This window comes from Thalassophryne amazonica, chromosome 16, assembly GCF_902500255.1.
Source record: "Thalassophryne amazonica chromosome 16, fThaAma1.1, whole genome shotgun sequence".
Lineage (NCBI taxonomy): Eukaryota > Metazoa > Chordata > Actinopteri > Batrachoidiformes > Batrachoididae > Thalassophryne > Thalassophryne amazonica.
Window position 1 is genome coordinate 33,644,481 of NC_047118.1, and position 15,964 is coordinate 33,660,444.

Here is a 15,964-nt window from a genome sequence, read left to right on the forward strand (position 1 = left end):
TTGGGTCCAAAACTGTTTCTAATTTATATAAATGATATTGTCAATGTTTCCAAAATATTAAAATTAGTATTATTTGCAGATGACACAAGCATTTTTTGTTCAGGGGGGGATTTGCAGGAGTTACTGAGGAGGATCAGTATAGAAATGGGAAAATTGAAAATATGGTTTGACAGAAACAAATTATCATTAAACTTAAGTAAAACAAAATACATGTTATTTGGCTATTGTAATACAGACATACAGGTTCAGTTACAAGTCGAGGGGGTAGATATTGAAAGGGTACATGAAAATAAGTTTCTGGGGGTGATAATAGATGATAAGATAAACTGGAAGACTCATATAAAACATATACAAAGTAAACTGTCAAGAAGCATTTCAGTTCTAAACAAAGTGAAACATATTCTGGACCACAACTCACTCCGCATTCTTTACTGCTCACTGGTTTTACCATATTTACAGTACTGTGCAGAGGTATGGGGTAATACTTATAAAGGTACAACACAATCACTATCAGTAATGCAGAAAAGAGCTATAAGAATCATTTATAATACTGGCTATAGAGATCATACAAATCCACTATTCTTACAATCCAAATTCTTAAAATTCACAGACTTGGTTCATTTTCAAACAGTACAAATCGTGTATAAAGCAATAAACAATTTACTTCCAGCAAATATTAAACATATGTTTTTTAACAGATCAGGGGATTGCAGTCTGAGGGGGAAATTTAATTTAAAGCATCAGTGGGCACGAACAACATTAAAAGGTTTCTGTATTTCTGTCTGTGGGGTGAGGATGTGGAACAGATTGGGAGTGGGGCTCAAGCAATGTCCAAGCATGAACCAGTTCAAACAGCGGTACAAAAATATGTTTTTTTCTAGGTACAGGGAGGAGGAAGGGTAATGAGGGTTAGGGTGTTTTTGTTTTTTGCTTCGGCTTGTAAATATATAGTATTTTGTATGTAAGTAGGTATGTGTAGGTGTATATTTATGTTTGTGTATATATATATTGATATCAGTTTAGGTGTGTAGGAATCTATGTGTATATGTGGCAAAGGGTATTACTGGTTGTGGGGAAGAAGGGGTAGGTATAAATAAGCTGATGCTTCACCCTACCCCTTTTCGGACATGTTGGGTACACAGTAGGAACTTTTTTGTTGTTGTCTTTACTGATCTATCTTGTAATTGTTGTTGTATCAAATGTTCGAAATAAACAGTTTTCATTCATTCATTCATTCACAGCTGGAGCAGTGTGTCTGCATCTCTGCGTTCCAGGACTCGACGCTGGGACGGAGCTCATAGTACCTGAGTCCTGGAGAAACTGCAAACAGAATCTGTGGAGATCTGTGTGTATGTCAGTGGACCACCTGCTCTGGTTCCTCGTCCAGAACAAAAGAGGGATCATGTCCATCATTATCAGAATCCACACTGTCTGTTGACACGCTGCGCGCTCCGTCTTCCTCCAATTAAAAAAAAAAAAAAGTGCGCCGTGGTCACTGTTGTATCACTGTATTATGTTTGAAGCCATATATATGTATTTATAACAGAAAACTGTCAAAAGGGAGAATAAATATAAATATAAGTGTAAAAATGTTTGAATGTGTGAACGCGCGCATTGACTCACATGTGCGGTTATTCCACCAGCTGATCACTGATCCACAACGTGAATTCTGCCTTCCAGAACAGCTCTTTATATCATCATTTTGATTCATCTACCTGTTGCCACATGTACAGAAGGACTGGATTATCATTCCTACACTCAGATTGTTATATTTAATAAAAATAATAAGCGCACGCAGTAGCTCCTGCTGCCGCTGATGCTGCATTCAAGTACCATCGGAAATTACACAACTTTTTTGTTGTTTCAAATTCAACAGTTGCTTGTGGCAAAATAATTAATTATATCCACACAAAAGATTAATTTTGGCCTATGTAAGGTGCCTGAGCCCATTGAAGCTGCCCTCTCACACAGATCAAAAAAATCCACGCAAACAGGCTGAGTTTGCCCTGTAATTTCCGATGTACATGAACGCAGCAGCAGCCTCAGCGCTCACAAACCGGCTTCTGCGCTGTGTGAAAACGTTCAGCTGCTCCAACGAAGTCAAATTAAACAATAACGTTACAATAACTACACAAACGCTTAAAAAAACGTCAAGAACGACAGCAATACGAGACACAGACAAATTGAGGTTTTCGTTGCCCTTCGTTCAAAATTTTCAACAGTTTAAAAATCCTGACGAAGCGCCCGCTGCAGGAACGAAGCTGCGCGAAGGTTAAATGATGGCAACGACAGTCAACGAAGGTCCAGATTTCTTGTTTCGTCAGGCCTTCTTCACCCTTCGTTAAGTGCCGTGTGACTGGCCATTAGCTGGCAGAATTTTTTTTAAATATAGCATATGAAAACATACAAGCAGTCAGTAAAGCAAGAAGGATAACATGCTCTGATTGACTCACACTTGAATGAATAAAAAATAAGAAATAAAATTAAATTTAATTCATATGGGATTTTTCTTTCTGTATTCAGCATCTCAACATGATTACAATGGAGCTGAATGTGAAACTCTTAAATCATGTAATTACCAAAACAAGTGAACACACCATCCAAAACCACCTGCTAACTGGCTGAATTCAAATATAGCTGAACTTGACAAAATTCTAAAAATAAACAATCTTTAAAAAAAAAAAATCATACATATATGCATGTTGTTTACTGTGAGGAATTTATTTCAATAGTTTCTATTAGCGAACCAGAAAGAGCTTCCCAAGCAAGTCTCAGAAAATACAGACTAAAGTGTTTTGAACTTCCCTGTACCACTTGCATGCTCTTGGAACTCCTGTTGCCCACGTCACCCCGTCCCCCTCAGGGTTACCACAGCAGATACATATGTTCAACTTGGCACAGATTGTACACGAGATGCTTTTCTGATACAACTCCAGATGTAGAACAAGATTATTGCATGGGTGGAATTTTGAACCCCAAAGCTTATTGCTATGAAACAAGAATGCTTACCGTGAGGTCACCGTGCCACCAGCTGCTCATAATATAACATGTTAACATAGGCTCGAGTCTTGCATGTGCCTTCTAGCAAAGTACACGGTCACTCAGTTTATGAGAACTATTCACTCTACACTAATTTACCATACAGTACCATATGGTTTATATTTCTTCATGCTTTATGCTAATTAAGTCCAAGACGTATTCAGTGACTTGGGAAATGTTCGTTTACCCATACCCTGATTTATCTAATGAAAACAGGCTGTAAAAGTGATGACTGACTGTAAATTCTTCAAAGTGTGCCAATAATGGGTGATTTTCAAGATCTCGCTATACAGCGCCTATGCGCATGCGTGATGACATCACAACTCTATCCAGTTAGGGAGACGCAGTTTCGTTCAATAACAAGAACTGTCAAGAAGCTTTCTCGTGTGTGGTTGGAGTTTTGTGGCGGTAGGTATCGCCTTTTGAATGCTTGAATAACGATGTCAGTCGTACAAAGAAATCAAATAATAGTGAAAAGATGTTCATTGCACCCAGAATGTTGGTATTTTGGTCACTGAAGTTTCCTAGCAACGAAGCCCCGGTCACACAGCACTAACGAAGGACACCGAAGCCAAAACGAAACAATAAATCTGGATTTATGTTGACATTCAGATACATCATTTAACCGTCGTCCAACTTCATTCCTGTATGAATCCAGACGACAACTTCAAGTCGTCTGGATTGCGTTTTGCTTTCTGTCTTGACAGTTCCTCATTGTTTGCACAATTTCCATACCGTGAGCTTAAGGTTTGACTGTCGTCCAACTTTGTCCAACATGCCGTCTTTGGCCGGAGAGGCTGTGTGCCACAGACAGCTGTGCGCACATTTATGTGCCATCTGTGGCTGTAGAGGCTGTGTGCCACAGACAGCTGTGCGCACATTTATGTGCCATCTGTGGCTGTAGAGGCTGTGCGCACACCTATAAACGGTTGTGGGGCGGTGCCGCACATCCACAATTTCTCGGATAATCACTCAATGGAAAAACCACGACAGCTGTCTGAACGCCATCTCAAAGCTGTCCTGTGAGACCAAAACGTAGGTGCTTTTGTCTCGTTCCAGTAGCAAATCCATCGTGACGCACGAAGCCACCGCTCGGCTTTCCATGACAAAATCTCTTGTTAAAAGTGAAATCTGTCAGAAAATGGTTGATGTCCAGCTCTTGTGATAACCAGAGAAATTGCACACGATGGTCACGGATCCATACAGCCATCCGTTTAGAAATGAAATGGTCGCTCAGCCTGTCGATGGCGGCTTCGGAGCGCGGCGCACCACCAGTCGCTCTGGGCCGTCCTTAAAGCGACAGTAACACTCCGTAATCTCTTTGAAGCCCATAAAATTTTCACCAAAAACCATCTGAATTTCTCGAATGGTGTCCACTTTGATGTCCCAAACAGTTTCTGAAAAAATTTTGATCAAGCAAAGCGGCAGTCTCTGAGCCATTCCTAAACAATGAAAAAACGACGAGAGGGGTGGACCACTCCTCACTCAAAGCCTGCTCACAGGCAGATGACGCAACCGACAGGCGTGAAAAAACACGCATGCGCACGAAGGTTCAAGCTTGGCTGACGCAATCACACGTGATTCAAATCCATATGGTTTTTGAAAAAATAATAAGGTCGGATACTTTTATAATAGACCTCGTACTGTGTACAGATGGGGAGTGGCCAGCCACGTCTGAGCGCACACAGCATGGTAAGCCACCTTTCAGCTCATCGCCAGCCAGACTTACTGACAGCTGCAAATGACAGCTCAGTGCACACGACGTGTCACATGAAAAACACAGAGACCACAGCCAGTGCGCAGCAGGACTACAAGCCAACAGTGCGATAAATACGCCACTTTGAGTCACATATCACCAAAAATACACCACAACAAATGCCGTTTTGTCAGTTATTGCGGCTCTTTTTTCGCAGTAATTAAAGACTTCCTCTTCGTCTACATTGTGTAATTTCTCTTTTTAAATATATTTATCTCCTTCTTGATTTTAGGCATTTTACGCTCCTGTTATTGGACAGCGATGGTAGCGCAGTGGTAAAGTTTCTGTCTGTTAATCAGAGCTTTTGTAAATTGCAGGTTCGATTCCCGTGAGTGGCATGTATTGTTCTTTTTTTCCACATCAGCTGCACGATGTGGTTCCACACATTCCAGCTGTTTTTTGTTTTTTTCCCCACAGCAGCTGCGTGATGTGGTTCCACATCCAGCTCCTCGCACTGTGTGTGCACGAAACCGTCGCAGTGGGATCGTCCACACCTGCCCGACCATGTGTCCCTTTCAACGCCGGCTCGATGTTTTCGTGGTTCGCTCATTCGGGCTGTTTCGCCGTGATTCGCCCTGATTTCTACTTATTTGTGCTATGTGTGAAGGGGCCCTAAGGAGTGGCTTCCATCTGGCCACTCTGCCATACAGGCCTGATTGGTGGAATGCTGAAGAGATGGTTGTCCGTTTGGAAGGTTCTCCTCTCTCCACAGAGGGATGCTGGAGGTGTGCCTTTCCAAATCATAACCAATCAATTGAATTTACCCCAGGTGGGCTCCAATTATGCTGTAGAAACATTTCAAGGATGATCAGTGGAAACAAGATGCACCTGAGCTCAATTTTGAGCTTCATGGCAAAGGCTGTGAATGCTTATGTACATGTGGTTTCTTAGTTTTTTAAATTTTTAATTCATCTGCTAAAATCTTAAAAAAAAAAAATAACAACTTTTTTCAGTTATTAATTTTAAAAAATGTGAAAAAAAAATGTGAAAAAAGTGCAAAAAGTGCAGCGCTGGGAATACTGTCTGATTAAAGATTACATTAGATAGAACTTTATTGATTCCTTGGGAAGACTCCCTCAAGGAAACTGAGGTTCCAGCAGCACTGTATAGCAGCACACAGAGTATAAAAAGTAAAAAAGAAAAAAGAAAAAATAAATTAATGAATGCACTGTATATGTGTTTTATAAAATGTTACTGTATGAAAGCATTTTTGTTGTTCATTAACTTTGGTCATTCTATTAAGTATTCTCATTACATGTTTTTAATTCTGACAAGTACCATACAAGAGGCAGGCAGCCAGAAAGACTGTCTGCTATCCTTGGCATGCTGGCCACATTCTGCAACAATGCTAAAGGGTCAGGGTTCACGGGCTAGAATGTTGATTTGGTGTGCCCAATAAAACTGCGGTTCTAGACACACAGACACTGGCAGGCTTACCCAAACTCTCACTCAAGCATATACAACAGATGGAAAAGGTGAGTCACTGCCAACAGGCTGCATGCGGAAAACCAGGTGTTGCAGACAGTATTTTAAAAAGTGTGATTCAGGCAGACAGTGAAGTCGGCTGTTCTCAGTCAATTAATACTTCCCCGCTGCTCAAATTAAAACCTCACAGTTGCAGCACGGTCATATTGAGCATACAGTATCACTGAGAAACACTCCTGCAGTCTTCACATAAACTCCAGTCTACAATTCCATTCGTCACTCTTAAGGTGTGCATATGTGCATGTGAATTTTTTTCCACTCTTGTCAAATGTGACATGAATAACTAATGTAACAGTCATGTAGAAAGAAGTTCCCGTATCCCGAGCAACCAAACAAACGGAGACATGTGCTTCCTCTTGCTGTTGGCGGCACATGACATTTGGATAAACTCCGACTGAATACTGGAAACTTTCACTCTCACATTTTCACTCATGCGCTCTCTTGCTGTTTTTTCCAGGTTACTTTCACAGTCAAACCATCTTTGGGAAAGGCAGCCAGCATACAACAAGACATACACGTGTTTCAGTCAATGGAAGAAAATAATATTTAGAGATGCTCCTCCTTCACTGTCCTTTAAATATAGCTCCAAAGGAAATTTTTAGATTGTTTGCTGACTGGACAGTTATGTCATATGAGTATATGCAGGTACGTGAGGGCCCAGATGAAAATTGGGCTTCTTCGTATTTATGACTAGCAATGGAAAAAACACATACTTGTTGATGCACAAACTGAGGAAAGTTAAAATGGCAAAGTTACTCCTAATATTTCCCACCGCTGGATTCTTTTCTTATAAGTAAGAATTGATGTAAAAATTACGTAACATTTCAGAATAAGTAAGGGGTGAGTGATATGACCTAAAATTAATATTGTGGTATTTTCATTTTTTGTAAGGTATCTTACAATATCTTGTTTTTACTGGTTCAATGATTATCTGTGTGACCTCAAGCATAAAGCAAGAGGTCTAGAACGGAAATGGCGTTGTTCAAAATTAGAAGTATTTCACCATGTGTGGCGTGATGCTATCTTAGACTATAAGCATGCATTATTGGCTACAAAGCGGACTTACTACTCTGAATTGATCAACAAAAACAAGCATAACTCAAAGTTCTTGTTCGACACGGTGGCAACACTTTTGCATGGACAACCACCTGTAGTTCGCTCTCAAGATTTCCTGGGTTACTTAGGAAGAAAATAGAAGACATCAGGTTAAACATATCCAACCATGCCTTAATCCAGCCACTACACCCTGCTATTGATGTGGGTGCCACTACTGAGGTATTACCTAGATTTACAGAATTTGATAGTATCTCACTAGGCATGCTGACAAAACTCGTAATGTCAACAAAAAGCACAACCTGTTTATTTGATCCTATACCAACAAAACTGTTTAAGGACCTGTGGCCCACTCTTGGGCCGACTGTGCTGGAAATTATTAATCTTTCTTTAACTTCTAGATCTGTTCCTAAATCATTTCAAATCTGCAGTGATTAAACCATTACTTAAGAAACCTAATCTTGACCCTAGTGTATTGACAAACTATCGGCCAATATCAAATCTATCATTTTTCTCTAAAATTCTGGAAAAAGTGGTGTCACGGCAGCTCGTAGACTATCTTACTGAGAATAATCTCTTTGAGCCACTGCAGTCTGCTTTTAGAAAATATCAATCCACAGAGACGGCTCTCACTGAAGTGGTGAATGATCTTCTGCTTATAATGGATTCGGACACCACTACGGTTCTGTTGCTGTTAGATCTCAGTGCTGCATTTGATACATTGGATCATCATATTCTACTTGATAGGCTGGAAAATCATTTTGGGATTACTGGGAGTGCCCTTGCATGGCTGATGTCATACTTAACCAGTCGTTCTCACTGTGTTTTGTACAGTAACACTACCTCTAACCTTAGTGACATGAAATTTGGGGTTCCACAGGGGTCTGTCTTAGGCCCCCTGCTTTTCTCCCTTTATATAGCACCCCTTGGGCACATATTGTGGCGTTTTGGGATTACCTTTCACTGCTATGCAGATGATACTCAGTTATACATGCCGATAACTGCTGGTAATCTCTTTCACATAAAACCCTTAGAAGATTGCCTTGCAGCAGTGAGAAGTTGGATGTCTAGAAACTTCCTACTTTTAAACTCTGATAAGACTGAAATGATGGTTCTTGGTCCAGTGAGACATCGGCATCAATTTGACCAGTTAACGTTCAGCCTCAGCTCATGTGTCATACATCACACTGACAAAGTGAGGAACCCTGGGGTAATTTTTGATCCTTCGTTGTCCTTTGGCCTCCACATTAGAAATATTACTAGGACTGCTTTCTTCCACCTGCGAAATATAACCAAGATTCGTCCCATCCTGTCTATGGCTGATGCTGAGACCCTGATTCATGCATTTATCTCTTCTAGATTGGACTACTGCAATGTTCTATTTTCTGGTTTACCGCAGTCTAGCATTAGGAGTCTCCAATTGGTTCAAAATGCTGCAGTCAGACTTTTGACACGAAGCAGAAAGTTCGACCACATTACACCCATTTTGGCATCCCTTCACTGGCTTCCTGTTCCAGTGAGATCAGATTTTAAGGTTCTGCTACTAACCTATAAAATTATTCATGGACTGGCACCTCCCTACCTAGCTGACCTAATTAAACATTACGTACCGGCCCGGGCTTTACGTTCTCAGGGTGCAGGACTACTTTGTGTCCCTAAGGTGAATAAGAAGTCTGCGGGTCACAGAGCTTATCGTGCCCCTGTTCTGTGGAATGATCTCCCTGCATCAATAAAACAGTCAGATTCTGTGGAGACGTTCAAGTCCAGACTTAAGAAGCACTTATTTTCCCTTTCCTATGGCTAGCATACTGGTACAGTTTTGTTTTACGCTTTTTACTCTTTTAATTCATTTATTAGTAATTGGAGTGGGTGCGGCCTCAACTTTACCTAAATTCTGGGTCTTTTAGTGAAGTTTAGGGCTAGTGGCCGGCGATCACCTTAGTATTTCTCTGTTTTTCTTGTTGTTTAATGCTGGCAAATTATATAGTTTTTTTTTTGTCTTTCTGATGCCTGATTCTTTTTTTTTCACTCTGTTTAAGGTGCAGCTCCATCCAGAGATGGGAGTTGTATTCGTGTTGGCAATCCTCCTGTCCTGTGCGCCAAAAGCATTTCTTGTATATTGGTCCGTGAATTGTTCTGTGAATTGTTCTGTAATTTATGTTTGTAGCATGGCCCAAGCAGAGGGTCACCCCTTTGAGTCTGGTCTGCTTGAGGTTTCTTCCTCAGAGGGAGTTTTTCCTTACCACTGTTGCTCTGGGGGTTGGTAAGGTTAGACCTTACCTGTGTGAAGCGCTTTGAGGCAACTCTGTTGTGATTTGGTGCTACATAAATGGAAATAAATTGAAAATGAAATTGAAAATTTTGCACTATATGATCCCTTCAATAATGATCTTACTTGAGTAACAGTTAAACCGAGACTATTTTCATTTTCAAATCTGCTGCTTCAAAGTTAAAACCTGAATGAAAAACTTAATGAGTCAAAGATTTCTAGTTTTACATGTAATGACTCAGTGGCTGTGTTTAATTAACGATTGTTAAGGCTTAAACAAGCCTGTAAATGTCAGATGGTTAACACAACAATCACAGTTTAAACAGACTAGTAGAAGTACCCATCTTCAACGGGGTGGAAAGTAGTAACCAAGTTGCAAGCATTTTTCATTAAAATAAAATTTAAGCACATCTTGGAATCAGTGCATCAATACGATGGTTTTAGGCTATAAATAACCTACAGCACACACAAAGTGCTCTTGTTCAGTCTATTAAAAATGTGGTATGACTGTGCTAAAAACAACCAAATGTGCTGTTTCCTAATAGTGTTAATATATTAATGGTATGTTTTGGTTATTTTGTCTTTCATTTTATTGTTTCATATTCTTTATTGTGTTGACTAAGTAGTATTAAACCATGATTCCACACACTCCAACACATTTGTTGGGAGGTGTGCTCCTCTAAAGTGCCGCCACTAAACATGAAGAAGAAGAAGAAGAAGAAGAAAAGGAAGTTTGATTTTAATTGTGTGATACGCTATGTAAGTGTTGTTTATTTCAAACTATGGCTGATGATGTGACCAAGCTGACTACCTTAAAGCAGTGACTGTGATGGATTTAATCATTCACGTGTCTTGAAAACAACATCTTTGTGTGTCACAGCTAACATTTCATTTTATTTTATTTTACCTTATGTCTATATTAGTTGTACATATACTCTGAATAATTTACTGTTAAATTTCCATCCATCCATTTTCTTCCACTTTATCCGGAGTCGGGTCGCGGGGGCAGCAGCTCAAGCAAAGCCGCAAAGACCTCCCAATCCACACACACCTCCCCCAGCTCCGCCGGGGGAACCCCAAGGTGTTCCCAAGCCAGCCAAGAGATGTAGTCCCTCCAGCATGTCCAGGGTTTTCCCCGCGGCCTCCTCCCAGTGGGACGTGCCCGGAACACCTCTCCAGCGAGGCGTCCAGGGGGCATCCGGAAAAGATGCCCGAGCCACCTCAACTGACTCCTTTCGACGTGGAGGAGCAGCGGCTCGACTCCGAGCTCCTCCCGAGTGACCGAGCTCCTCACCCTATCTCTACGGGAGTGTGATCCCCCTATAGTTGGAACACACCCTCCGGTCCCCCTTCTTCAACAGAGGGACCACCACCCCAGTCTGCCAATCCAGAGGCACTGTCCCCGATCGCCACGCGATGTTGCAGAGGCGTGTCAGCCAAGACAGCCCCACAACATCCAGAGACTTAAGGTACTCAGGACGTATTTCATCCACCCCAGGAGCCTTGCCACCGAGGAGCTTTATAACCACCTTGGTGACTTCGGCCTGGGTAATGGATGAGTCCGCCTCTGAGTCCCCAGTCTCTGCTTCCTCTCCGGAAGACGTGACGATGGGATTGAGGAGATCCTCGAAGTACTCCTTCCACCGCCCGACAACATCCCCAGTCAGGGTCAAATTTCACTATCTTTATTTGGCTAAAAATTACTCACACCACAGGAAGCACCTTTTTGGAGTTGCACTCAAATCTCGTTGTAATGCAAATTACAATGTCAATAAAGGCGATTCTGATTCTGATTCTCTGACATTAGCATAACCGAATGGTTCCTTAGTGATAATTGTATTATAAATTTCTGCAATAATATGGCTTGTTGTGTGGTTAATTGGCCTAATGCATCATCTAAGAAGTGTATGTTGCAGTTCTTCTGTCGTGTGACGTGGCGGCTTATGCACACAGAAAGCCACAATGTGACAGACGCACAGACAGAAACACAGAGTCACACACGTAAGGTCATTTATATATAGAATTTTGTGAAAATAACTTGATAAGAAAAGCATTTAACAGAGAGAAAAAAAAGAGGAACTGTGATCATGACTGCCTCAGCACTGCTATGCTGATCAAAATGCTGCAGGATGCCCCGAAGTGATTACTGATTTACAAGTTAATGGACATTTGACAGTTGTCACTTGTCAAGACTGTGAGCATTTGCCGGTGCCGCCCATTGCAACCAGCCAGTCAACTGGTCCATCCCCAGCTCTTAAAAGTAACCATCTATCTGCCACAGCCAGGTCAAGCGTGGGTGTTCCCTTGGTCATCTTCAGCCACTGATGTTCTCAACTAGGGCTGGGTATTGATTCTAATTTCAAGAATCGATTTGATTCTTAAGATTCAGAATTGATTATTTTGATTTGATTTGAGCCGATCCAATATCAATTTGGGTTAGTGTTATTAAAACCGTTTTTGAGCTGTTACCTAACTGTCTAGTTATGCAACATATTAATACTAGTATTATATTGACATTTGACAGCAAATTAATGAAGTATTGGTAGTTAATAATGATGGCTATAAGATTGATGACACAGACTAACCCCCCTTCCAGAATGATAGAGTAGTATTTTTATTTTACAAACATGCTGAAGGGCAGAATTACTGAACAGATCCAGGGCAGCCAAAAGACGGCGCCAGAGGTACCTGCTTCATTGCCCCTGACACAGGGGACATTTCTACATGCTTCCATGTTTTGGCCTAATGCCCTGTTTCTTTTGGCTTTAAAGTAAGACTGTAACAAAGATTTTAAAAAAATATGGTTTTACTTCACAAAATTTGGCCCTCAAAATGCAGACAATAGTGTTTCAGAGTTATAAATTTAAAAATATTCCGTGGGCAAACGGTCCTGGTCTCCCCTACAAATACTTGCATCTGCAGTGCTGGCTGTGCGCCACGGTGCAAACGAAATTTTCCCACAACCACGCAGCGAGTACTGTTGGAAAAGACTGACTGAAAAGTAAGTCCATACCAGAGAAATTTCGTGGGTGGTCCCACGGAAGAGGCATGTTATGAGGAATAAAAAAAAAAAAAACCACTACTGTGTGAATTAAATGGCTGACCTTTCTCTTTTCTTGCCTGCAATTGACATCTTTAAATGTCTTTGACAGAGGCTGATGAATAAATTGTGGACCTGCTTCTAAATCAGAACCAGTGTATCCACAATCAATATAGAGAAATGATCATTTTCACACCCTTGAAAACAACGTTAACAGCCCATCTGCAGCGTCACTTTTTCATGGACGCTGTTCCAACGCTAGCAAGAAGTGCATATATACATTGTTTTTTTAAATTGATCTTTGGATGTATTGATAAATCTGTGGTAATTAAAATGAGAATCGATTTAAAATTTCAACCCAGCACTATTCTCAATACACTCAGGTACCAATGTGGTGGGTCAGTCATATCAAAACGCACCACTGGGCAAAATGCTGAAGCTGACGCCCTCTCACAATGTAGGTGATACTTCTCATCTGAGTCTGCATTATTTTTTGAGGACAACTACTCAGACCACAAATGAACCTTTCAAGAAAACAAAATGATTTATCTTTTATAAACAGGCTGTTGATTTGTCATGGTGGTGCCAGTATTGTACAATCAATGTCACGGCATACTATCACACCAGTAATGACTTTGACACCAGTGTACCGCACACCCCAATAACACATCAAGTATCCTGTGACAAAATGCAGTTTGGACATTTGGTGCCTCAAAACAACATCCTCATAAAACATGTCAAAGTTTAAGTTCCAATTTTAATATGTTCTACAGTTTACACTGTAGTTTGTCATATATGCTCTAGACCATTTTTTTCCTGTGGTGGGAAATAATAATGAAAAAAAAAAAACAAAAGCCTAGAAACAGTGTCAAATTTATCTTTTTTCCACATTAAGTGTTTAGGTCTGCAGTAGATATTCCCATGAACTAAGCTGTAGACATGTTTATTTGTTCTTAAAACAGATGTCACAAACAATGTGTGGCACGTGTATTACAAAAAGGACTCACAGATCATAGTGTTGATTCCACTTGGGATCAAGTGTGTTCCTCACAGTGTCTGTAGAGTGGCATTGCCCTGAACCATCCACTACCACCTTGGCAAAGGGATCAGGGAGGCCTGCAGGAAGAGAAACATATTGAGTATAAAACCACCCAAAGTTTTAGCCACATGAACCAACAATGACAAACAGATAACTAACAGTTTGTAGGAAACAGATGACAACATTACAGTCGAGGTAGCTTGCTTCAAGGTTTCAGGCTTATACAACAGGTCCAAGACATACTACTTAAATTACCATAACCATTTATCTCATTAGGATTCACACAAACTTTGTATAATAGAAGACAAAAGATCAAATCTGGACTTGAGACAGTTTTTGAAGACTGCCTACTCCAGAGAGATTTACCATACAGCATCATATTGTCTGTGCTTCTTACTGACTGATATAGTTCAGCACACATTCAGCAACTTAGAAATGTTCATGTAACCTAACCCTAGTCCTTCCCCCAACCCTAACCATAACTACCCCAACCCCCCGCTTCACTTTTAATTTTGTGCAGCCATCACGAAATGAATTAGAATCAATTTGTGCTGCCGTGAAGAAAATGATGCACTTTTCATCACAATATCACAAACCAGTAGATTAATGTATATTTCGTGCTGCTGAAACACGACTTGCAGTGAGACTGGGTTGGTTATTCCCCCTAACTGGCAGATTTCTCAAATTAGGAACGTTAAAACACATGCATCAAATAGCTAGAAAGTCAACAGTCAAAGGAAACAAGGTGTGAAAAGCACTTTACATTGATTTTGTAGGCAAATTTAAGAGTCACTTACGAAAGAAGTCTTTCTTCACCAGATTTTTGGCACAGAGGACTGCAAAAAAGGAAAAAAAAAGTGAAGCATTAACACACACCAAACCTGTAAGCAAAAGTACTGTAGATAACATTTTATTCTAAGAGCATTTTTCCATTGCAATAAAGATGTCTGTACAAATTCAAAGTACCAAACTATGTGTTACTGTTCACAGCAATTCAGCTATGTTAGAATGGTGGCAATGTTGCATGCTAAAATTTCTTGGCTCAGTATACAGGTGGAACTGGAATAAAATTGGTTCTGTAGTGTCATGTATGCTGTGATGTACAGCTCCAGTGCATGATCCAAGACTTGATGTGACCCGAGTGCTCAAATGGAAAAATACAATTCAACAACTGTGTGACTGGGATGAGTAAAAACACACCAACTTTGAAAAAGACTAAATAAACTAACTCTTTCCACAGTCGAGACTGAAATTCTAATAGAAGTATATAGCAGTGTTTTTAGCAGCAGAGTGTGTCACGACAGCCCATGAACAGCTTTTATAGAGAAAAAATAAATGGTGTTAAGTGTTGTTTTGGGGAGCAACCACTGTTTCAACAAGCGTAAAAACATAGCAACAAACTGCTATCATTAGAACACAAACCACAGATAAAATACTTTGGAATATTTGTGACATTTTGAAGAATTATCAGTGTTAAAAGCATGAGCCTGCCTGCAGCAGCGATCTTGATTCTACAATGTTCAACGATCTTTCATTAATCGTGGATACGTGGTTGCTGAGAGCCACATTTGACCTCTTGCTCAACTGCTGAGTGTCTGTACGGCTGGATGAGGACACACATTCACCACTGGTGTCTGGAGTTACAGTTACAGTCAGTGAGTCAGGCACATACAGTCTTAACTTCGTCTGCAGCAGAGATTTCTGAGATGGATTTTATCATGGCTAATTCTTTACTTTTAACATGTATAAAAGTGTAAATGATACGACTCCATTGTGTCACATAAACCTGAACAAGAAAAGCATGTGTAAAACATCTCAACCAATCGCTATATACACTTTTATCACATATTACAACAAAAATCTGCTCTATACTCGTAAACCAGCCTTCATGAGATACAAGAAAAATAGGGGTGATAAATCATACACTTTTCTTATCAATTTTACTGCCCTGGAAACTGTGGCAATAAAATCAAGGCGATACAAATCTTAAAACAGGGCGACACACACAAAAAAAGATATTGAAAATACCAGGCTTTGTATTGCCCCACATTTCATCCAATCAGGAGCCCTCATTTCTCTGCCCCACCAATGACACACTCCCATTTTGTGTTACCCTGGTGACTAGTGCAGGATCCTGATACATGATCCAGATGATTTCACTCAACCAAGATGTATGATCAAGGTGAGAGAGTTTTAGTCTCCCGAGCAGGAAGAATTCTACAACTTGAGTCTCATACTGAAGTTGTGTGACATCAGTGAAGAGGACACTCATGACTTTATAGA

The 15,964-nt window shown here is 40.5% G+C and overlaps 1 protein-coding gene across 1 annotated transcript in view; it reads right to left on the reverse strand.

The window, feature by feature from the left end:
• Positions 1-15,964, reverse strand: part of smurf2 (SMAD specific E3 ubiquitin protein ligase 2) — a 157,023-nt gene that overhangs the window by 72,736 nt on the left and 68,323 nt on the right. The window contains exons 2-3 of the mRNA XM_034189734.1: positions 14,479-14,517; positions 13,650-13,758 (exon numbers count right to left, since the gene is read on the reverse strand). Of these exons, the coding sequence (XP_034045625.1) occupies positions 13,650-13,758; positions 14,479-14,517 (148 nt within the window). The remainder of the gene's footprint in view (positions 1-13,649; positions 13,759-14,478; positions 14,518-15,964) is intronic.